The sequence below is a fragment of the Scyliorhinus canicula genome, chromosome 27 (assembly GCF_902713615.1).
Source record: "Scyliorhinus canicula chromosome 27, sScyCan1.1, whole genome shotgun sequence".
In the NCBI taxonomy this organism is placed as follows: Eukaryota; Metazoa; Chordata; class Chondrichthyes; order Carcharhiniformes; family Scyliorhinidae; genus Scyliorhinus; species Scyliorhinus canicula.
In genome coordinates, this window is record NC_052172.1 from 21,216,308 (window position 1) to 21,241,249 (window position 24,942).

Below are 24,942 nucleotides of genomic sequence, written 5' to 3' on the forward strand. Positions count from 1 at the left end.
TAAGAGCTTTTTCGCTCTGAGCAAAACTCTGGTAAATCCAACTGTTCCGTTAATTCAGCGAATTACAACAAGATTTATTAATAAATGTCTTTTCAGAATCAGGCAAATATCAAATGGTGAAGGGGACGTGACAATGAGGGTGACCTGGATTGTGTGTCTCTTCACTTTCGCCTGGAGTTATATAGAACATACAGTGCAGAAGGAGGCCATTCGGCCCATCGAGTCTGCACCGACCAACTTAAGCCCTCACTTCCACCCTATCCCCGTAACCCAGTAACCCCTCCTACCCTTTTTGGACACTAAGGGCAATTTAGCACGGCCAATCCACCCAACCTGCACATCTTTGGGCTGTGGGAGGAAACCGGAGCACCCGGAGGAAACTCACGCACACACGGGACGAACCTGCAGACTCCGCACAGACAGTGACCCAGCCGGGAATCAAACCTGGAACCCAAACACTGTGAAGCCACAGCGCAAACCACCATGCTACCGTGCTGAATGTTACTGACTCCTGCCCAATGTGGTCGTGCAGATTCGCTTTGACTCTGCAGCGCTCCCTCAGTACTGACCCTCTGACAGTGCAGCACTCCCTCAGTACTGACCCTCTGACAGTGCGGCACTCCCTCAGTACTGACCCTCTGACAGTGCGGCACTCCCTCAGTACTGACCCTCTGACAGTGCGGCACTCCCTCAGTACTGACCCTCTGACAGTGCAGCACTCCCTCAGTACTGACCCTCTGACAGTGCGGCACTCCCTCAGTACTGACCCTCTGACAGTGCGGCACTCCCTCAGTACTGACCCTCTGACAGTGCGGCGCTCCCTCAGTACTGACCCTCTGACAGTGCAGCACTCCCTCAGTACTGACTCTCTGACAGTGCAGCACTCCCTCAGTACTGACCCTCTGACAGTGCAGCATTCCCTCAGTACTGACCCTCTGACAGTGCGGCACTCCCTCAGTACTAACCCTCCCACAGTGCGGCACTCCCTCAGTACTGACCCTCTGACAGTGCAGCACTCCCTCAGTACTGACCCTCTGACAGTGCAGCACTCCCTCAGTACTGACCCTCCCACAGTGCGGCACTCCCTCAGTACTGACCCTCTGACAGTGCGGCACTCCCTCAGTACTGACCCTCTGACAGTGAGGCACTCCCTCAGTACTGACCCTCTGACAGTGCGGCACTCCATCAGTACTGACCCTCTGACAGTGTGGCCCTCCCTCAGTACTGACCCTCTGACAGTGCAGCACTCCCTCAGTACTGACCCTCTGACAGTGCAGCACTCCCTCAGTACTGACCCTCCCACAGTGCGGCACTCCCTCAGTACTGACCCTCTGACAGTGCGGCACTCCCTCAGTACTGACGCTCTGACAGTGCGGCACTCCCTCAGCACTGACCCTCTGACAGTGCGGCACTCCCTCTGTACTGACCCTCTGACAGTGCAGCACTCCCTCAGTACTGACCCTCTGACAGTGCGGCACTCCCTCAGTACTGACCCTCTGACAGTGCGGCACTCCCTCAGTACTGACCCTCTGACAGTGCAGCACTCCCTCAGTACTGACCCTCTGACAGTGCGGTACTCCCTCAGTACTGACCCTCTGACAGTGCGGGTCTCCCTCAGTACTGACCCTCTGACAGTGCAGGGCTCCCTCAGTACTGACCCTCTGACAGTGCGGCACTCCCTCAGTACTGACCCTCTGACAGTGCAGCACTCCCTCAGTACTGACCCTCTGACAGTGCAGCACTCCCTCAGTACTGACCCTCTGACAGTGCGGCACTCCCTCAGTACTGACCCTCTGACAGTGCGGCACTCCCTCAGTACTGACCCTCTGACAGTGCAGCACTCCCTCAGTACTGACCCTCTGACAGTGCAGCACTCCCTCAGTACTGAACCTCTGACAGTGCAGCACTCCCTCAGTACTGACCCTCTGACAGTGCAGCAGTCCCTCAGTACTGACCCTCTGACAGTGCGGCACTCCCTCAGTACTGACCCTCTGACAGTGCGGCACTCTCTCAGTACTGACCCTCTGACAGTGCGGCACTCCCTCAGTACTGACCCCCTGACAGTGCGGCACTCCCTCAGTACTGACCCTCTGACAGTGCGGCACTCCCTCAGTACTGACCCTCTGACAGTGCGGCACTCCCTCAGTACTGACCCTCTGACAGTGCGGCACTCCCTCAGTACTGACCCTCTGACAGTGCGGCACTCCCTCAGTACTGACCCTCTGACAGTGCGGCACTCCCTCAGTACTGACCCTCTGACAGTGCGGCACTCCCTCAGTACTGACCCTCTGACAGTGCAGCCCTCCCTCAGTACTGACCCTCTGACAGTGCAGCTCCCTCAGTACTGACCCTCTGACAGTGCGGCAGTCCCTCAGTACTGACCCTCTGACAGTGCAGCACTCCCTCAGTACTGACCCTCTGACAGTGCAGCACTCCGTCAGTACTGACCCTCTGACAGTGCAGCACTCCCTCAGTACTGACCCTCTGCCAGTGCAGCACTCCCTCAGTACTGACCCTCTGACAGTGTAGCACTCCCTCAGTACTGACCCTCTGACAGTGCGGCACTCCCTCAGTACTGACCCTCTGACAGTGCAGCACTCCCTCAGTACTGACCCTCTGACAGTGCGGCACTCCCTCAGTACTGACCCTCTGACAGTGCGGCACTCCCTCAGTACTGACCCTCTGACAGTGCAGCACTCCCTCAGTACTGACCCTCTGCCAGTGCAGCACTCCCTCAGTACTGACCCTCTGACAGTGCGGCACTCCCTCAGTACTGACCCTCTGACAGTGCAGCACTCCCTCAGTACTGACCCTCTGACAGTGCGGCACTCCCTCAGTACTGCCCCTCTGACAGTGCAGCGCTCCCTCAGTACTGACCCTCTGACAGTGCGGCACTCCCTCAGTACTGACCCTCTGACAGTGCGGCACTCCCTCAGTACTGCCCCTCTGACAGTGCAGCACTCCCTCAGTACTGACCCTCTGACAGTGCGGCACTCCCTCAGTACTGACCCTCTGACAGTGCGGCACTCCCTCAGTACTGACCCTCTGACAGTGCGGCACTCCCTCAGTACTGACCCTCTGACAGTGCGGCACCCCCTCAGTACTGACCCTCTGACAGTGCAGCGCTCCCTCAGTACTGACCCTCTGACAGTGCGGCACTCCCTCAGTACTGACCCTCTGACAGTGCGGGGCTCCCTCAGTACTGACCCTCTGACAGTGCGGCACTCCCTCAGCACTGACCCTCTGACAGTGCGGCACTCCCTCAGTACTGACCCTCTGACAGTGCAGCACTCCCTCAGTACTGACCCTCTGACAGTGCGGCACTCCCTCAGTACTGACCCTCTGACAGTGCAGCGCTCCCTCAGTACTGACCCTCTGACAGTGCGGCTCTCCCTCAGTACTGACCCTCTGACAGTGCGGCACTCCCTCAGTACTGACCCTCTGACAGTGCAGCACTCCCTCAGTACTGACCCTCTGACAGTGCGACACTCCCTCAGTACTGACCCTCTGACAGTGCAGCACTCCCTCAGTACTGACCCTCTGACAGTGCGGCACTCCCTCAGTACTGACCCTCTGACAGTGCAGCACTCCCTCAGTACTGACCCTCTGACAGTGCGGCACTCCCTCAGTACTGACCCTCTGACAGTGCGGCACTCCCTCAGTACTGACCCTCTGACAGTGCAGCACTCCCTCAGTACTGACCCTCTGACAGTGCAGCACTCCCTCAGTACTGACCCTCTGACAGTGCGGCACTCCCTCAGTACTGATCCTCTGACAGTGCAGCACTCCCTCAGTACTGACCCTCTGACAGTGCGGCACTCCCTCAGTACTGACCCGCTGACAGTGCGGCACTCCCTCAGTACTGACCCTCTGACAGTGCAGCACTCCCTCAGTACTGACCCTCGGACAGTGCAGCACTCCCTCAGTACTGACCCTCTGACAGTGCAGCACTCCCTCAGTACTGACCCTCTGACAGTGCAGCACTCCCTCAGTACTGACCCTCTGACAGTGCAGCACTCCCTCAGTACTGACCCTCTGACAGTGCAGCACTCCCTCAGTACTGACCCTCTGACAGTGCAGCACTCCCTCAGTACTGACCCTCTGACAGTGCGGCACTCCCTCAGTACTGACCCTCTGACAGTGTGGCACCCCCTCAGTACTGACCCTCTGACAGTGCAGCACTCCCTCAGTACTGACCCTCTGACAGTGCAGCACTCCGTCAGTACTGACCCTCTGACAGTGCAGCACTCCCTCAGTACTGACCCTCTGACAGTGCAGCACTCCCTCAGTACTGACCCTCTGACAGTGCGGCACTCCCTCAGTACTGACCCTCTGACAGTGCGGCACTCCCTCAGTACTGACCCTCTGACAGTGCAGCACTCCCTCAGTACTGACCCTCTGACAGTGCGGCACTCCCTCAGTACTGACTCTCTGACAGTGCGGCGCTCCCTCAGTACTGACCCTCTGACAGTGCAGCACTCCCTCAGTACTGACCCTCTGACAGTGCAGCACTCCCTCAGTACTGACCCTCTGACAGTGCGGCACTCCCTCAGTACTGACCCTCTGACAGTGCAGCACTCCCTCAGTACTGACCCTCTGACAGTGCAGCACTCCCTCAGTACTGACCCTCTGACAGTGCGGCACTCCCTCAGTACTGACCCTCTGACAGTGCGGCACTCCCTCAGTACTGACCCTCTGACAGTGCGGCACTCCCTCAGTACTGACCCTCTGACAGTGCGACACTCCCTCAGTACTGACCCTCTGACAGTGCAGCACTCCCTCAGTACTGACCCTCTGACAGTGCAGCACTCCCTCAGTACTGACCCTCTGACAGTGCAGCACTCCCTCAGTACTGACCCTCTGACAGTGCAGCACTCCCTCAGTACCGACCCTCTGACAGTGCAGCACTCCCTCAGTACCGACCCTCTGACAGTGCAGCACTCCCTCAGTACCGACCCTCTGACAGTGCGGCACTCCCTCAGTACTGACTGTCTGACAGTGCGGCACTCCCTCAGTACCGACCCTCTGACAGTGCAGCACTCCCTCAGTACTGACCCTCTGACAGTGCAGCACTCCCTCAGTACTGACCCTCTGACAGTGCAGCACTCCCTCAGTACTGACCCTCTGACAGTGCAGCACTCCCTCAGTACTGACCCACTGACAGTGCGGCACTCCCTCAGTACTGACCCTCTGACAGTGCGGCACTCCCTCAGTACCGACCCTCTGACAGTGCAGCACTCCCTCAGTACCGACCCTCTGACAGTGCGGCACTCCCTCAGTACTGACTGTCTGACAGTGCGGCACTCCCTCAGTACCGACCCTCTGACAGTGCAGCACTCCCTCAGTACTGACCCTCTGACAGTGCGGCACTCCCTCAGTACCGACCCTCTGACAGTGCAGCACTCCCTCAGTACTGACCCTCTGGCAGATATCGCCTGGCGACCTGTTCAAACCTATCCAGAAAATCACGAAGAAATTGCATCAACATGGACGGTACAAAATACAGGGACTTGCATTCCCAAAGCTGCCGGGACGGAGACCATCTTCCCAAAGTGCAAAGTGGAAGGTTATCGGCTGCCATTTCTCACCGAGCCACACTAGAGTTCAGGAGGCCAAAAGCTCGGTCGAAGAGGTCGGTTGTAAGGCGAGTACTAAATGAGTGAAGAGAGTCGGATGAGGGGGAGAGGTTTGGTGAGGGGGTCTGTAGTTTAGGGACCGTGGCCGCTGAATGAACCGTGGCCAATGGCGGAACGAAGAAACACGGAGATAGGGAAGCCATCAGTTGGAGTGCAGAGGTCGCAGAGATGAGGGGCAGGAAGTGAGAGGAATGGTCATGGGGCAATCTGGCTACAAGGAGGAGGCATTTGAGATGAGATGCTGGCCATTTCAGGAACACTCACGTCCCCGGGAATGTATGTGATAAAAATCTAACGGAGCAGCGCGGGCCTGTCAGTCAGTAGAATCCTTTCATCGTGACACTACGTACAGACTGCGGCTGTTAATTCAGCTTGAATCCTGAGCTCAGCTGGTGTCTGCGTTATCATTTCCTTCTGATCTTGCACGGCTAATTGAGACACGCAGCCCGATTGCAGAGTGCAGGAAAAAAGCATGAAACACACGAGAGAGAGAGAGAAGATGGGATACAAAGAACAAATTCAAGAGCGGACTATACAGTCAATGGAAGAGTCCTGGGGGAAATTGGTGTACAGAGAGATCTGGGAGTTCAGCTCCATTGTACCCTGAAGGTGGAAACGCAGGTTGATAGAGTGGTCAAGAAGGCATAAAGCATGCTTGCCTTCATCGGACGGAGTATTGAGTACAAGAGTCAGCAGGTCATGTTACAGTTGTATAGGACTTTGGTTCGGCCACATTTGGAATGCTGCGTGCAGTTCTGGTCACCGCATTACCAGAAGGATGTGGATGCTTTAGAGAGGGTGCAGAGGAGGTTCACCAGGATGTTGCCTGGTATGGAGGGTGCTAGCTATGAAGAAAGGTTGAGTAGATTAGGATTGTTTTTGTTGGAAAGACGGAGGTTGAGGGGGGACCTGATTGAGGTCTACAAAATTATGAGAGGTATGGACAGGGTGGATAGCAACAAGCTTTTCCCAAGAGTGGGGGTGTCAGTTACAAGGGGTCACGATTTCAAGATGAGAGGGGGAAAGTTTAAGGGAGATGTGCGTGGAAAATATTTTACGCAGAGGGTGGTGGGTGCCTGGAACGCTTTACCAGCGGAGGTGGTAGAGGCGGGCGCGATAGCATCATTTAAGAAGCATCTAGACAGGTATATGAATGGGCGGGGAACAGAGGGAAGTAGACCTTGGAAAATAGGAGACAGGTTTAGATAAAGGATCTGGATCGGCGCAGGCTGGGAGGGCCAAAGGGCCTGTTCCTGTGCTGTAATTTTCTTTGTTCTTGTTCTTTGAAACCGGAGCACCCGGAAGAAATCCACGTAAACACGGGAAGAGCGTGCAAACTCCACACAGTGACCCAAGCGGCAGTCGAACACGGGTCCCTGGGGCTGTGAGGCAGCAGTGCTAACCACTGTGCCACCGTGCCGCCCACAACATGGGATGTGAACCCGCCACCTCGGGTTCGCCAGTAACCACATAAGCACGGGTTGCTGTTCCATCCCATCTTCTCTCTCTCTCCCTCGTGTGTTTCATGCTTTTTTCCTGCACTCTGCAATCGGGCTGCGTGTCTCAATTAGCCGTGCAAGATCAGAAGGAAATGATAATGCAGAAACCAGCTGAGCTCAGGATTCAAGCTGAATTAACAGCCGCAGTCTGTACGTAGTGTCACGATGAAAGGATTCTACTGACTGACAGGCCCGCGCTGCTCTGTTAGATTTTTATCACATACATTCCCGGGGACGTGAGTGTTCCTGAAATGGCCAGCATCTCATCTCAAATGCCTCCTCCTTGTAGCCAAATTGCCCCATGACCATTCCTCTCACTTCCTGCCCCTCATCTCTGCGACCTCTGCACTCCAACTGATGGCTTCCCTATCTCCGTGTTTCTTCGTTCCGCCATTGGCCACGGTTCATTCAGCGGCCTGATCCCTAAGCTACAGACCCCCTCACCAAACCTCTCCCCCTCATCCGACTCTCTTCACTCATTCAGTACTCGCCTTACAACCGACCTCTTCGACCGAGCTTTTGGCCTCCTGAACTCAAGTGTGGCTCAGTGAGAAATGGCAGCCGATAACCTTCCACTTTGCACTTTGGGAAGATGGTCTCCGTCCCAGAGTCCGAATCGGTGCAGGCTGGGATGATTGGCCGTGCTGAATTGCCCCTTAAGTGTTCAAAGATGTGCAGGTTGGGTGGGGTTCTGGGGATGGGGTGAGGGTCAGTATCAGGTGTCTGCTCCCTCAGACAGTGGGCACGATGAGTCAAACTAGTTCACGGAAAATACCTTGGCCTCTGAAACTAACATACAATTGGCAGAAACTGTGGGAGCATCTGCATAACCACTGTCTTCTCCTCAACTCAAACACAGCAAGTGGAGAAGGCCATTCAGCCCCTTGAACCTGCCCTGTCACTCAATGAGATGCTGGCTGATTGGTATCTACACTCCGTCTACATTCCTTCGGTTCACAATCTCAGAACAATCTTGTGGTGATATCTATCACTGTAAATACACAAGGGGTTAATGGAAATACACTACGACGAAGTAAACACTAGAGGGAGCACCAGAGACGTCATGACATGCAGGCATACAGCTAATGAACACATAGAATAGGACACGACCAATGGGCAGTCAAGACACCCAGAGGTGACACTACCACAAGGGGGCATTACACAACCCATATATAAGGACAGGGCACACATGCTCTGTTTCTTTCCACAGGCGACACTTAGAGAGTAGGACAGGGGCAGATCAGAAGCATCACACCCACCACGTGGCTTAGAGCAGACTGGTTAGTTAGACTGAGTTACTATAGCAAGATTAGCAGGAGAGTCGAACTCATACAGAACTGTGCAAATGGTTCAATAAATCACATTGATCAAACTTCAAAGTCTGGAGTATCTTTTGCGTCAAAGCTGCATCGAGTTGCAGCCTGTGTTATCCCAGAGGACATAACACAACAAGTCTATCAATTTGAATGTTTCAACTAACATCCCCCAGCCTCAATGACAAGATTGTCAAACCCTCTAAACATTCTCTCCCTCCACCACCGACGCACAGTGTCCCATCTACAAGATGTACTGCAGGAACTTACCAAGATTCCTTAGACAGCACCTTCCAAACCCACGACCTCTACCATCTAGAAGGACAAGAGCAGCAGATACCTGGGAACCCCACCACCTGGAGGTTCCCCTCCAAGTCACTCACCACCCTGACTGGGAAATATATCGGCCGTTCCTTCACTGTCGCTGGGGCAACATCCTGGAACTCCCTCCCTAACAGCACAGTGGGTGTACCTACACCACAGGGATGGCAGCGGTTCAAGAAAGCAGCTCACCGCCACCTCCTCAAAGGGCAGTTAGGGATGGGCAATAAATATTGACCTAACCAGCGCCGCCCACATCCCATGAATGAATATTTAAAAATGTTCCGCATGTTTGTCCCAAGTAATAAAGTGACTGCTCTTCAACTCCTTGGCTGTGACCACAAAATGATGTTTACCGGGGCTGGTTTAGCACAGTGGGCTAAACAGCTGGCTTGTAATGCAGAATAAGGCCAGCAGCGCGGGTTCAATTCCCGTACCAGCCTCCCCGAACAGGCGCCGGAATGTGGCGACTAGGGGCTTTTTTTTTTTTTTTTTTTTAAATTTAGAGTACCCAATCATTTTTTCAATTAAGGGGCAATTTAGCATGGCCAATCCACCTAGCTTGCACGTTTTTGGGTTGAGGGGGCGAAACCCACGCAAACGCGGGGAGAATGTGCAAACTCCACACGGACAGTGACCCAGAGCCGGGATCGAACCTGGGACCTCAGCACCGTGAGGCCGCAGTGCTAACCACTAGGCCACCGTGCTGCCCGACTAGGGGCTTTTCACAGTAACTTCATTGAAGCCTACTCGTGACAATAAGCGATTATTATTATTATTATTATGTTATTATTTGAAATTCTTATCCCTCCCTGTGCCTGTAACCCCCAGGACCCCGACAACTCTCCCAGAGTTCTGCGCTCCTCCAACTCTGGCCTCTTGAACACCCCAACTTTAACCTCTCGGCTACACCTCAAGCTGCCTGGCCTTTCCTCCCTCTGTATCTCCGTCCATTGAGCCCGCGTTTCCCGTCTGCAAAGCTCCTTCAAATTTATTGGATTGGCCACGCTGACTTGCTCCTTAGGTGTCCAAAAGGTTAGGTGGGGTTACTGGGATAGGGCGGGGGATAGGGCCTCGGTAGGGCGCTCTTTCGGAGGGTCGGTGCAGGCTCGATGGGCCGAATGGCCTCCTTCTGCACTCTCGGGGATCCTCTGATAATCTTTAGGGGCTGGTTTAGCACAGTGGGCTAAACAGCTGGCATGTAAAGCAGAACAAGGCCAGCAGCACGGGTTCAATTCCCGTACCGGCCTCCCCGAACAGGCGCCGGAATGTGGCGACTAGGGGCTTTTCACAGTAACTTCATTGAAGCCTACTTGTGACAATAAGCGATTTTCATTTCATTTTCATTTACACTCGTCACACCAACTCCTCCACGCTAACCAATTACGACATTCGCAAACAAGAAAATCACTTTGATTGTTCAACACACAGAAGCTCAGCTCCGCTTCAAACGCCGCTCTGATAGCAGAGCCGCTCGCAAGAACAGAGGCTTAGCCAGAAAACCAACAGAGACAAAAACGTTGTTTTCATTTCAAAGCTGTGAACCCCTGTCACGATCGGATTTAAACACGGGGGCCGCTGGGGGGGGGGGGGGGGGGGGGGGGATAATCCGTTCGGATGTGGGATTCTTTCTTTGCTCATCGTCATGGGACAGCTTTGGCAAAGTCTCCGCTGTAGCCAACCAGTAGATGATAGGTTTTTGTGACCAGAGGCGTTTGTGACGGTTTATCGCTTGACACACTCGCTCAGCGCTGGCAACAAACTCACGTTCCGGATTTTCGGATTTAAAATTGTGCTGGGATTTATTTCCAAGCTGTCTTCGCCGCATCTCAACCACGGGTTTAACCCTCGAAGTTTCGCACTGCATTGGGGACGGCCTTCTTTTGGGAAGTGGGGGGGGGGGGGGGGGTGGGGGGGGTGGGGGAGAGTTTCAAACAAGATCTCTTGAAGATTCTGTCCTTCTGCCTCTTCCTGGAGAAACATACATGGAAAATAGAAGCAGGAGGAGGCCATTCAGCCCTTCCAGCCTGCTCCGCCATTCATTATGGCCATGGCTGATCATCAAGTTCAATACCCTGATCCCGCCTTCCCCCCCATATCCCTTTAGCCCCAAGAGCTAGATCTAATTCCTTCTTGAAATCGCACAATGTTTTGGCCTCAACTACTTTCTGTGGTAGCGAGTTCCATTCTCTGGGTGAAGAAATCTCTCCTCACCTCAGTCCTAAAAGATTTGCCCCTTATCCTCAGACTATAACCCCCCCTAGTTCTGGTCTCGAGCAGTGACGAATGCCCAATGTGCCCAGATGTGGCTGAGATTAGCACCCTCTGTGTCGATTCGGGGACAACGCTGATGTTGGTGCCACTGGCAATGCCCACTGGCAATGCCCACTGGCAATGCCCATTCCGAACTGCACTGCAATAGAATCACTTGCTTCGGGGGAAAGTTAAGAGTCAACCGCATCACTGAGAGTCTGGAGTCACGTGTAGGCCAGACCGGGTCAGGACGGCTGATTTCCTTCCCTAAAGGGACATTACTGAACCAGATGGGTTTTTACATCAATTGACAATGGTTTATGATCACCATTACTCTTGCTTTTTAACTCCAGATTTCATTAATTGATCAGAGATGCACTGCAGTAATTCACCAAGATTCCTTAGGAAGCACCTTCCAAACCCGCGACCACTGCCATCTTGAGGGACAATATTTAATCCCCCCCCCATCTTATCCACCTTTCCTTAACCTTTCTCCCCTTTGCTTCCCCCTTCCCCTCCCCCACATCTACATCTGTCACAGTTCACTCTCTGATGTTAGTGTCTCTGTTGTTTGGCCTTTCACACATTTTGTTCTCTCCGGGGGCTGCCATTAACACTCTTTCCCCTAGGTATCTGTGACCATTAGCACCCGGTTTCCCGGGGTTTCTGTGGCTGTGACTCATCTTTCATTCTCACTCCACAGTATAAATATCTCCCACTTTCTCTGACTTTTAGCTTTGACAAAGAGTCATCGGACTCGAAACGTTAGCTCCTTTCTCTCCCTACAGAAGCTGCCAGACCTGCTGAGATTTTCCAGCATTTTCTCTTTGGTTTCAGATTCCAGCATCGCTCAGTAATTTCCTTTTAACCACAACCACCTAGAAGGACAAGGGCAGCAGATACCTGGGAACCCCACCACCTGGAGGTTCCCCCTCCAAGTCACCCATCATCCTGACTGGGAAATATATCGGCCGTTCCCTCACTGTCAAAAATCCTGGAACTCGCTCCCTAACAGCACTGTGGTGTACCTACACCACACGGGCTGCAGCGGGTTCAAGACTCACCGCGACCTTCAAGGGCAATTAGGGATGGACAATTAAAAATTCCAACTAGATACAGAAGGGTTACCTACGACTGTGAGATAATCAAAAGAGAAAGTAAGTCATTGGGAGACGGAAAGGGGAATAAAAATGTAAATCAAATAGCTTTTTAAAAACTAAATCTGAAAACAATTCCTCACATCGATGCCCTTGTTGACAATTGCCAGGGATGAATTTGCCTTCAACTGCCTCATTCCTCGCACCATTTACTGAAGGAAATATCGTCTTGCCACAGATGATGATAAGAATAAACTGAGAGATGACATTACAATTACAGAAATGCCGCTTGCTGTTGACCGTAATCAGGGAATAATGTTCACAAACAAACTCCACAGATCCCCCACCATAAAAAGCTCTGGGGAACTAGACGGGGCATGTATAAGGTGGGGGGGGGGGGGGGGGGGGGCGAGGGGAAGGGGAGTAACAAGATTTATTTGTGTGTAGCCAATGATCAGATTTGGGGCTCATACAGACTGAACATTGGTTCAAACGTCCTTCGTCTGCCCACTGGTGGAGGGGGGGGGGGGGGGGGGGGGGGGGGGCGGGGGCGGTGGGGGGGGGGGCCTCAATGATTGGCCAGACTGGTGTTGTTACCCTGGGAAAACAGACGGTTAAGAGGAGATAATCAATACAGGAGTTCAAAATTCAAAGGGGTTTTGATAGAATAGGGAGCATGGCTTCTGTTGGCTGGTGGGTTGGTAACTAACGGCCAGAGAGAGGGCGAAACTGGCAGAGGTATTGCACCTTCCCTCTGGGAATTGTGCCAGTGTGGGCATGAGCAAGCTGGGCTGGGAGTGTGCGCGTGTGTGAGCACGCTGATTTGTGACTGTGGTTGTGTATGTGTGTGAGCACCCTGGCTTGTGAGTGTGCGAGTGTGAGTGTGTATGTGTGTGAGCACACTGGGTTTGGGAATGTGTGAGTGTGTATGTGTGTGAACACACTGGGTTTGGGAATGTGTGAGTGTGTATGTGTGTGAACACACTGGTTGTGAGTGTGTGAGTGCGAGTGTGTACGTGTGTGAGCATTCTGGTTTGTGAGTGTGTGATTCTGTATGTGTACGAGCACACTGGTTTGGGAGTGTGTGAGTGTGTATGTGTGTGAACACACTGGGTTGTGAGTGTGTTTGTGTGTGAGCACACTGGTTTGTGAGTGTGTGTGCAAGAGTGTATGTGTGTGAGCACACTAGTTTGTGAGTGTGAGTGTGTATGTGTGTGAGGACACTGGTTTGTGAGTATGCAAGGGTGACGGTGTATGTGTGTGAGCACACTGGTTTGTGAGTGTGCGAGTGTGAGTGTGTATGTGTGTGAGCATACTGGTTTGTGAGTGTGTGAGTGTGAGTGTGTACGTGTGTGAGCATTCTGGTTTGTGAGTGTGTGATTGTGTATGTGCACGAGCACACTGGTTTGGGAGTGTGTGAGTGTGTATGTGTACGAGCACACTGGTTTGGGAGTGTGTGAGTGTGTGTGTATGTGTGTGAATACACTGGTTGTGAGTGTGTGAGTGCGAGTGTGTATGTGTGTGAGCACACTGGGTTTGGGAATGTGTGAGTGTGTATGTGTGTGAATACACTGGTTGTGAGTGTGTACGTGTGTGAGCACACTGGTTTGTGAGTGTGTGTGCAAGAGTGTATGTGTGTGAGCGCGAGTGTGTATGTGTATGAACAGACTGGTTTGGGAGTGTATGAGTGTGTATGTGTGTGAACACACTGGGTTGTGAGTGTGTATGTGTGTGAGGACACTGGTTTGTGAGTATGCAAGGGTGACGGTGTATGTGTGTGAGCACACTGGTTTGTGAGTGGGCGAGTGTGAGTGTGTATGTGTGTGAGCATACTGGTTTGTGAGTGTGCGAGTGTGAGTGTGTACGTGTGTGAGCATTCTGGTTTGTGAGTGTGTGATTGTGTATGTGCACGAGCACACTAGTTTGGGAGTGTGTGAGTGTGTATGTGTGTGAACACACTGGTTGTGAGTGTGTGAGTGCGAGTGTGTATGTGTGTGAGCACACTGGGTTTGGGAATGTGTGAGTGTGTATGTGTGTGAACACACTGGTTGTGAGTGTGTGAGTGCGAGTGTGTATGTGTGTGAGCACACTGGTTGTGAGTGTGTGAGTGCGAGTGTGTATGTGTATGAACAGACTGGTTTGGGAGTGTGTGAGTGTGTATGTGTGTGAGCACACTGGTTTGTGAGTGTGTCAGTGTGTATGTGTGTGAACACACTGGTTTGTGAGTGTGTATGTGTGTGAGCACACTGGTTTGTGAGTGTGCAAGTGTGAGTGTGTATGTATGTGAGCACACTGGTTTGTGAGTGTGTGTGCAAGAGTGTATGTGTGTGAGCACACTGGTTTGTGAGTGTGAGTGTGTATGTGTGTGAGGACACTGGTTTGTGAATATGCAAGGGTGAGTGTGTATGTGTGTGAGCACACTGGTTTATGAGTGTGAGTGTGTATGTGTGTGAGCACACTGGTTTGTGAGTGTGTGAGTGTGTATGTGTGTGAGCACACTGGTTTGTGAGTGTGAGTGTGTATGTGTGTGGGTACACTGGTTTGTGAGTATGCAAGGGTGAGTGTGTGTGAGCATGCTGATTTGTGAGTATGCAAGTGTGAGTGTGTATGTGTGTGAGCACACTGGTTTGAGAGTGTGTGATTGTGTATGTGTGTGAGCACACTGGTTTGTGAGTGCGTGATTGTGTATGTGTGTGAGCATGCTTGTTTGTGAGTGTGTATGTGTGTGAGCACACTGGTTTGTGAGTGTGCGTGTGTGTGAGCATGCTGATTTGTGAATGTGTGAGTGTGTATGTGTGTGAGCATGCTGGTTTGTGAGTGTGTATGTATGTGAGCACACTGGGTTTGTGAGTGTGTGAGTGTGTATGTGTGTGAGCACACTGGGTTTGTGAGTGTGTGGTTGTGTAAGTCTGTGAGCACACTGGTGTATGTGTATGATTGTATGTGTGTGAGCACACTGGGTTTGTGAGTGTGTGAGTGTGTATGTGTGTGAGCACACTGGGTTTGTGAGTGTGTGGTTGTGTAAGTGTGTGAGCACACTGGTGTATGTGTATGATTGTATGTGTGTGAGCACACTGGTTTGTGAGTGTGCGAGTGTGAGTGTGTATGTGTGTGAACATACTGGTTTGAGAGTGTGAGAATGTGAGCGTGTATGTGTGTGAGCACACTGGTTGTGAGTGTGTGAGTGCGAGTGTGTATGTGTATGAACAGACTGGTTTGTGAGTGTGCGAGTGTGAGTGTGTATGGGTGCGAACATACTGGTTTGAGAGTGTGTAAGTGTGTGAGCACGCTGGTTTGTGAGTGTGCAAGTGTAATATGAATGTGTGGGGCACGCTGGTTTGTGAGTGTGTGAGTGTGTGTGTATGGGTGCGAACATACTGGTTTGAGAGTGTGTATGTGTGTGTGTAAGTATGTGAGCACGCTGGTTTGTGAGTGTGCAAGTGTAATGTGTAAGTGTGTGAGCACGCTGGTTTGTGAGTGTGCAAGTGTAATGTGTAAGTGTGTGAGCACGCTGGTTTGTGAGTGTGTGAATGCAAGAGTGTATGTGTGTGAACACACTGGGTTTGTGAGTGTACATGTGTGTACGTGTGTGTATGTGTGTGAGCATGCTGGTTTGTGGCTGTGTGAGTGTGTACGTGTGTGAGCACACTGGTTTGTGAGTGTACGAGTGTGTATGTGTGTAAACATGCTGGTTTGTGGCCGTGTGAGTGTGTGTGAGCACATTGGTTTTTGAGTGTGCACGTGTGTGTGCATGTTTTTTAAAAAATGTTTCAGGGGAGAATGGGCAAACTCCACACGGACAGTGACTTGGGGCCAGGATTGAACCCGGGTCCTCAGCGCCGTGAGGCAGCAGTGGTAACCACTGTGCCGTCCTGAATTAGATTATTGATTCACATGGAGTCAAAGAGTATGGCGGTGGGAGGGGGGGTGGGGGGGGGGAGGGGAGTGGGCAGAGCGTGGACAGGAAAGTGGATTTGAGGCCACAATCAGGTAATCCGCTATCTTATCAAATGACAGAGCACTCGACGGGCCGAATGGCCCACTCCTGTTCTTAATGTGTATGTATTTCCACATGCAGGTTCATGTGTTCAATGTATGTTCGTGTTTGAATGCATGTCCCTGTGTTCAATGTGTGTTTGAATGTTTCTGTATTTTCATACGATCAAATGTATGTTTGCGTGTTCAATGCATGTTCGAGTGTTCAATGCGTGTTAGCGCGTGTGGGCGGATGGGATTAGCTGAATTGATTTTGCAGCCAGGTGACAGGAATGCAAGTACATGCTTTTACAAAACTGCACATGTCTTATGAACACAACCCACACTCGTACAAGCACATGCAAAGGACCAACTCAAATAAACAGTGGAGATGATTGAAGAGCCCCCAGTCAACAGGGAAATCACCTACCGTTCTGCTCAATCGCTGTCTCAATCTGCTTGCTTGGTTCTGAAATAATAAGAAAGAGATCGTGGCTCGCTCGTTTTATTAACACCTTGTTCACGGGTTGAGCAACAGCCCGTGTCCCTCACAGTGCACAGAACTCTATCCGAAAACGTTGCGGAGAGTGGCGGCAGAGGGGCGTGATGGTTAAGGAGGTCAAGATATCGGCCGATCATTAAATGAAGCCTGGGGGACAGAGAGGCCAGAATTGAAGGGGCTCAGAGGTCGCAGAGGGTTGTGCGGGCGGAGGAGGTTACAGAGATAGGGAGGGAGAGGGCCATGGAGGGATTTAAGTATATCAGTAAGAATTTTAACTTTGAGAGGTTACTTCACTGGGCACCAGTATTGAGTGGATGGATGAGCGGGACTCTGTCTTGGGCAACAGAGGGTAAGTTGGCATTTACAAAAGGTGGGTTATGTGGGGGGGGGCACAGCCATGAAATATGGTAGAAAAGCCAGATACTGCATTCGCTGGATTAAAGCAGCAAATGCGGGAACCACTTTGGCAAGATCTCTGGATCTGTCGCTGGGATTTCCCATTAGAACCAGCCCACGTGGTAGGGATTCAGCAATGGGCGAGGCTGGAAGATCCCGCCAATGTGAACAACAGAACAACTTGGCCCACATTTATCTCCACTAAATTGAACGGGTTTTACAGGAGGTGGCTGTCGGCTGCAACTATCAATACGATGGATGTTCTGCACTGTGAACAGGTTCACGGCTAACTCTCTGACTGACTGAATAACTGACTAACTATCTGACTGACTGAATAACTGACTAACTCTCTGACTGACTGAATAACTGACTAACTATCTGACTGACTGAATAACTGACTAACTCTCTGACTGACTGAATAACTGACTAACTATCTGACTGACTGAATAACTGACTAACTCTCTGACTGACTGAATAACTGACTAACTCTCTGACTGACTGAATAACTGACTATCTGACTGACTGAATAACTGACTAACTCTCTGACTGACTGAATAACTGACTAACTATCTGACTGACTGAATAATCTCCAACGGTATTAAAGCCATCACTGGGGGGGGGTAATGTGATGAGAATGCAACTTGATCGCTGCACAGAGCATCCATAGGTCACATCAAAAAGTTAATCATCAAAAAGCCATTCAAACAACAATAACATTAAACAACAACCCCCGGGATAGCTCGGCCAAGGAATGATTATTATTTGAATCCGGGATTGGTCGGAAAACATCTTCATCGGGAAGAATTTCAGTCCTGCGGCTTTCCCAATCGCCAGAGACTCACTAAAAAACAAACATATCGTGGCCAAGGCGGGATCTCAGACACACAGCCCGGTAGCATAGTGGTTAGCACTGCTGCCTCACAGCGCCAGGGACTCGGGTTTGATTCCCGCCTCGGGTCACTGTCTGTGCGGAGTCTGCACATTCTCCCCGTGTCTACGTGGGTTTCCTCCGGGTGCTCCGGTTTCCTCCCACAGTCCAAAGAGGTGCAGATTAGGTGGGGTTATGGGGTTGAGGGGGACTGGGCAGGGAACTGGGCCGAGGTAGGGTGCTCTTCTGGAGGGTTGGTGCAGGCCCGATGGGCCGAATGGCCTCCTTCTGCACTGTTGCGGTTCTATGGATTATATGCACCTGTAACCTCCGCATTGTTGTACCCAATGAAACACAATGAGTGTTGAGGCAGACAACTCAACAATATTAGATCAGATCATAGAATTTACAGTACAGAAGGAGGCCATTCGGCCCATCGAGTCTGCACCGGCTCTTGGAAAGAGCACCCTACCCAGACCCACATCACCACCCTATCCCCTTAACCCAGTAACCCCACCCAACACTACGGGCAATTTTGGACACTAAGGGGCAATTTAGCACGGCCAATCCACCTAACCCGCACATCTTTGGACTGTGGGAGGAAACCGGAGCACCTGGAGGAAACCCACGCACACACGGGGAGAACATACAGACTCCACACAGACTGTGACCGAAGCCGGGAATCGAAACTGTGACCCTGGAGCTGTGAAGCAATTGTGCTAACCACTATGCTACTGTACAGCACAGGAAGCTGCCATTTGGCCCATCCTGCCTGTGGTAGCTCTTTGAAACAAATTGTCCATTGGTCTCATTGCCACCCCCCACCCCCTCCGGCCCCACTCTTCCCCCAACTCCCCTTTTGACAGTTCCTATTAAACGTGCTGCCACCCTCCCTTTCAGACAGCACCTTCCCGATCCCAACAACTCGCTGGATGTGTGAAGAACAGTCCCGGAGAAGGAGTTTTAACATCAGCTCAGTCTCTGGGCCTGTTGGCGGGGCAGTGAACGACCTACCCCCCCCTAAACAGAGCTCAGATCGAGGGGCTGACGATCGGAAGCCCATGACAGACACGTGAGAGGGAGGTACATACCGGATTGCCTTCTCCCCCTCCGGAGTGACAACGGCGTCTCCGTGTTGAGCAGGGGGAATATCTTCCTGGCCCTCTCCGGGGTGTAGATGAACTCTGGGGGCTCTGGAATGAGATGGAAAACCGGAATTACAAATACGGATGAGTTGCCAACTCCACCTGGATGTATTCCTCACGTTTCCATTTCTTGGCTTTCCACCTCCAAGCAGGTCGAACAGCTTTTATTCGCAACCCCCCCCATTCCTCAAAGTCTTTTTTGTGCAATCATTAAAGCACCTATCAATCATTGGAGGACCAGGCGGCAAACCAAAAAGAGAAAATTAATTTCTATTATCTCACCGGGACACTGTACATTCTACAGTGCAAAGTTCACCGGCAGTACTGTTGTTCAAGGGGAAACTATGGGCAAAGTTTGATTTGTTAACTCAGCTTGATACTTCAGAGATTGTCAAGTAACAACAGCAAATACAAATTGTTAAGAAGGAGAAAATCTGTAAAAAGCGATAATTCAATCAGGGAGAGTGAGCTAGCTAGGAGTTACACCACGAACGAGAAGTGGGTACCATCTATTAACTTAGCAAAGAACTCACCAATATCATACACTGTACAGGCGGATAATAAAAGAGTTTGGCAAAATCAAGCTGATCAATTATTTACAATAATCTTTATTCCTTGAAGGAATAACAGGAAGACAGAGTACTGGGCTAATGGTAAGATTCTTGGTAGTGTGGATGAGCAGAGAGATCTCGGTGTCCATGTCCATAGATCCCTGAAAGTTGCCACCCAGGTTGAGAGAGTTGTTAAGAAGGCGTACGGTGTGTTAGCTTTTATTGGTAGAGGGATCGAGTTTCGGAGCCATGAGGTTATGTTGCAGCTGTACAAAACTCTGGTGCAGCCGCATTTGGAGTATTGTGTGCAGTTCTGGTCGCCACATTATAGGAAGGATGTGGAAGCCTTGGAAAGGGTACAGAGGAGATTTACCAGAATGTTGCCTGGTATGGAGGGAAGATCTTATGAGGGAAGGCTGAGGGACTTGAGGCTGTTTTCGTTAGAGAGAAGAAGGTTAAGAGGGGACTTAATTGAGGCATACAAGATGATCAGAGGATTAGCTAGGGTGGACAGTGAGAGCCTTTTTCCTCGGATGGTGATGTCCAGCACGAGGGGACATAGCTTTAAATTGAGGGGTAATAGATATAGGACAGATGCCAGAGGTAGGTTCTTTACTCAGAGAGTAGTAAGGGCGTGGAATGCCCTGCCTGCAACAGTAGTGGACTCACCAACACTAAACGCATTCAAATGGTCATTGGATAGGCATATGGACGATAAGGGAATAGTGTAGAGGGACTTTAGAGGGGTTTCACAGGACGGCGCAACATCGAGGGCCGAAGGGCCGGAACTGCGCTGTAATGTTCTATGTTCTTATTACTGTGACAAGTAGGCTTACATTAACAGTGCAATTAAGTTACTGTGAAAATCCCCTAGTCGCCACACTCCGACGCCTGTTCGGGTACACTGAGGGAGAATTCAGAATGTCCAATTCACCTAACAGCACATCTTTTGGGACTTGTGGGAGGAAACCGGAGCACCCGGAGGAAACCCACGCAGACACGGGGAGAACGTGCAGACTCCGCACAGATAGTGACCCAAGCCGGGAATCGAACCTGGGACCCTGGCGCTGTGAAGCAATAGCGCTAACCACTGTGCTACAATGCTGCCCATGCTTGTTGCACGAGGTGAATTTGCGAAAACATCTCAAGATGGACTCGGCATCAGGGTGTTTGATCTTGGACCACTGTATCGGTCCAGTCCCCGATACGAGAGAACCGCAGGTTCGCTCCGGGTAGGATGGATGGGGGGTTTCTGAGCTGGCATCGGGCAGGGATTCAAAGAATGGGGGACCTATTCTAAATTTTCTGAAAATCTAAATTTTCAGTTTAGATTACCGTGTGTGCGTGGGTTTCCTCCGGGTGCTCCGGTTTCCTCCCACAGTCCAAAGATGTGCGGGTTAGGTGAATTGGCCATGATAAATTGCCCGTAGTGTCCTAAAAAGTGAGGTTAAGGGGGGGGTTGTTGGGGGTATAGGGTGGATACGTGGGTTTGAGTAGGGTGATCATGGCTCGGCACAACATCGAGGGCCGAAGGGCCCGTTCTGTGCTGTACTGTTCTATTCATCGATGGGACTTTTGCGAGGCTAGGGGCGCCAGAGGAGAAATTTGGGTTGCCTCCCGGGAATGCTTTTAGGTACATGCAAGTGAGAGCGTTTGTGAGACGGCAGGTGATGGAATGTCCGCTGCTCCCAGCACGAAGGATTCAGGACAGGGTGGTTTCGGGCGTATGGGTTGGAGAAGGTAAGGTCTCGGTGATCTATCAGGAACTGCAGGAAGTGGAGGAGGCCTCGGTGGAGGAGTTAAAGAGCAAGTGGGAGGAGGAGCTCGGGGAGGAGCTGGATGAGGATCTGTGGGCTGATGCCCTGAGTAGGGTTAATTCCTCCTCCTCTTGCGCCAGGCTCAGCCTAATAGTTCAAAGTTGTTCAGAGAGCGCACATGACAGGGGCGAGGATGAGTATGTTTTTTGGGGTGGAGGGCAGATGTGTGAGGTGGGAGCCCAGCAAATCACGCCCATATGTTCTGGACGTGCCCGGCGCTGGAGGGGTTCTGGAGGGGCTTTGCGAGGGGCTATGTCCAAAGTGGTGAACACCCGGGTCAAGCCGAGCTGGGGGATGGCATTATTCGGGGTATCGGACGAGCCGGGAGTGCAGGAGCTGAAAGAGGCCGGTGTTCTGGCCTTTGTGCCCCTGGTAGCCCGGCGGAGCATCGTATTAAGGTGGAAGGATACGAAGCCCCCAAGCGTGGAAGCTTGGATTAACAATATGGCAGGGTTCATCAAGCTGGACAGGATAAAGTTTGCCTTGTGAGGGTCTGTGCAGGGGGTCCCCAGGCGGTGGCAACCGTTCCCAGACTTTCTTGCGGAACGTTAGGGTGGAGATCGACAGCAGCAGCAACCCGGGGGAAAGGGGGGGGGGGGGGGGAGGGGGGGGGGGCTGGGGGGTGTTTTGTTTTCTATTCTCAGTTCAGATTAGAGTGGGGTGTTTTCCTTACTGGCGTGTTTATTTGTTGAATGGGGGCTATTGTATTTTGTTGGAAATCCCATGTATAATCTTTGCTTCTTTTATATTTTACTTCTTTTTCTGTTTGGGGGTGTTTGGTTGAAAATTGTTGAAAATTTTGAATAAAAATATATATTTTTTTAAAAGTCAATTTGAAACTTGTTCAGTGTTTGACAAACCAGGAAGGAGAGGCTGAAACTGCCATTGAAAAGCGGGCCGAATGGAGGGGGGTCTGAAAAGCAGGGCTGGTTTAGCTCACTGAGCCAAATCACTGGCTTTTAAAGCAGACCAAGCAGGCCAGCAGCACGGTTCGATTCCCGTACCAGCCTCCCCAAACAGGCGCCGGAATGTGGCGACTAGGGGCTTTTCACAGTAACTTCATTGAAGCCTACTCGTGACAATAAGCGATTTTCATTTCATTCATTCAAACTCACCGGACTGTCTCCGGCCTCGCTGGTAACCCCGGAATTCGTCTAAACGTGGAGACGGCAACGTTTTTTTCAATGTTTCAGGGCTGAACGGAACCTCTGATACAACTGGGGGGAGAAAATTGAGATAAATTCCTGTGGTCACCAGGCAAAACAGGTCAGAGCGGCACTCCCTCAGTACTGACCCTCTGACAGTGCTGCATTCCCTCAGTACTGACCCTCTGACAGTGCGGCACTCCCTCAGTACTGACCCTCTGACAGTGCGGCACTCCCTCAGTACTGACCCTCTGACAGTGCAGCACTCCCTCAGTACGGACCCTCTGACAGTGCAGCACTCCCTACGACCCTTACCTCTGACAGTGCAGCACTCCCTCAGTACTGACCCTCTGACAGTGCGGCACTCCCTCAGTACTGACCCTCTGACAGTGCGGCACTCCCTCAGTACTGACCCTCTGACAGTGCAGCACTCCCTCAGTACTGACCCTCTGACAGTGCGGCACTCCCTCAGTACTGACCCTCTGACAGTGCAGCACTCCCTCAGTACTGACCCTCTGACAGTGCGGCACTCCCTCAGTACTGACCCTCTGACAGTGCAGCACTCCCTCAGTACGGACCCTCTGACAGTGCAGCACTCCCTCAGTACTGACCCTCTGACAGTGCAGCACTCCCTCAGTACTGACCCTCTGACAGTGCGGCACTCCCTCAGTACTGACCCTCTGACAGTGCGGCACTCCCTCAGTACTGACCCTCTGACAGTGCAGCACTCCCTCAGTACTGACCCTCTGACAGTGCGGCACTCCCTCAGTACTGACCCTCTGACAGTGCGGCACTCCCTCAGCACTGACCCTCTGACAGTGCAGCACTCCCTCAGTACTGACCCTCTGACAGTGCAGCACTCCCTCAGCACTGACCCTCTGACAGTGCAGCACTCCCTCAGTACTGACCCTCTGACAGTGCAGCACTCCCTCAGCACTGACCCTCTGACAGTGCGGCACTCCCTCAGTACTGACCCTCTGACAGTGCAGCACTCCCTCAGTACTGACCCTCTGACAGTGCGGCACTCCCTCAGTACTGACCCTCTGACAGTGCGGGTACTCCCTCAGTACTGACCCTCTGACAGTGCGGCACTCCCTCAGTACTGACCCTCTGACAGTGCAGCACTCCCTCAGTACTGACCCTCTGACAGTGCGGCACTCCCTCAGTACTGACCCTCTGACAGTGCAGCACTCCCTCAGTACTGACCCTCTGACAGTGCAGCACTCCCTCAGTACTGACCCTCTGACAGTGCGGCACTCCCTCAGTACGGACCCTCTGACAGTGCAGCACTCCCTCAGTACTGACCCTCTGACAGTGCAGCACTCCCTCAGTACGGACCCTCTGACAGTGCAGCACTCCCTCAGTACTGACCCTCTGACAGTGCAGCACTCCCTAAGTACTGACCCTCTGACAGTGCGGCACTCCCTCAGTACTGACCCTCTGACAGTGCGGCACTCCCTCAGTACTGACCCTCTGACAGTGCAGCACTCCCTCAGTACTGACCCTCTGACAGTGCAGCACTCCCTCAGTACTGACCCTCTGACAGTGCAGCACTCCCTCAGTACTGACCCCCTGACAGTGCGGCACTCCCTCAGTACTGACCCTCTGACAGTGCGGCACTCCCTCAGTACTGACCCTCTGACAGTGCAGCACTCCCTCAGTACTGACCCTCTGACAGTGCAGCACTCCCTCAGTACTGACCCTCTGACAGTGCAGCACTCCCTCAGTACTGACCCTCTGACAGTGCAGCACTCCCTCAGTACTGACCCTCTGACAGTGCGGCACTCCCTCAGTACTGACCCTCTGACAGTGCAGCACTCCCTCAGTACTGACCCTCTGACAGTGCGGCACACCCTCAGTACTGACCCTCTGACAGTGCAGCACTCCCTCAGTACTGTCCCTCTGACAGTGTGTCACTCCCTCAGTACTGACCCTCTGACAGTGCAGCACTCCCTCAGTACTGACCGTCTGACAGTGCGGCACTCCCTCAGTACTGCTCCTCTGACAGTGCGGCACTCCCTCAGTACTGACCCTCTGACAGTGCAGCCCTCCCTCAGTACTGACCCTCTGACAGTGCAGCACTCTCTTAGTACTGACCCTCTGACAGTGCGGCACTCCCTCAGTACTGACCCTCTGACAGTGCAGCACTCACTCAGTACTGACCCTCTGACAGTGCAGCATTCCCTCAGTACTGACCCTCTGACAGTGCAGCATTCCCTCAGTACTGACCCTCTGACAGTGCGGCACTCCCTCAGTACTGACCCTCTGACAGTGCAGCACTCCCTCAGTACTGACCCGCTGACAGTGCAGCACTCCCTCAGTACTGACCCTCTGACAGTGCAGCACTCCCTCAGTACTGACCCTCTGACAGTGCAGCACTCCCTCAGTACTGACCCTCTGACAGTGCAGCACTCCCTCAGTACT

At 52.3% G+C, this 24,942-nt stretch overlaps 1 protein-coding gene across 3 annotated transcripts in view; it reads right to left on the reverse strand.

Annotated features, from left to right (window-relative positions):
- The window catches only part of plekhg2 (pleckstrin homology domain containing, family G (with RhoGef domain) member 2), a 148,010-nt gene that overhangs the window by 22,232 nt on the left and 100,836 nt on the right, over window positions 1–24,942 (reverse strand). For all 3 annotated transcript variants that reach the window (XM_038785931.1, XM_038785932.1, XM_038785933.1), the window contains 3 exons: window positions 22,489–22,590; window positions 18,952–19,053; window positions 16,525–16,563 (listed from right to left, as the gene is read on the reverse strand). In XM_038785931.1, coding sequence (XP_038641859.1) covers window positions 16,525–16,563; window positions 18,952–19,053; window positions 22,489–22,590 — 243 coding nt within the window. The remainder of the gene's footprint in view (window positions 1–16,524; window positions 16,564–18,951; window positions 19,054–22,488; window positions 22,591–24,942) is intronic.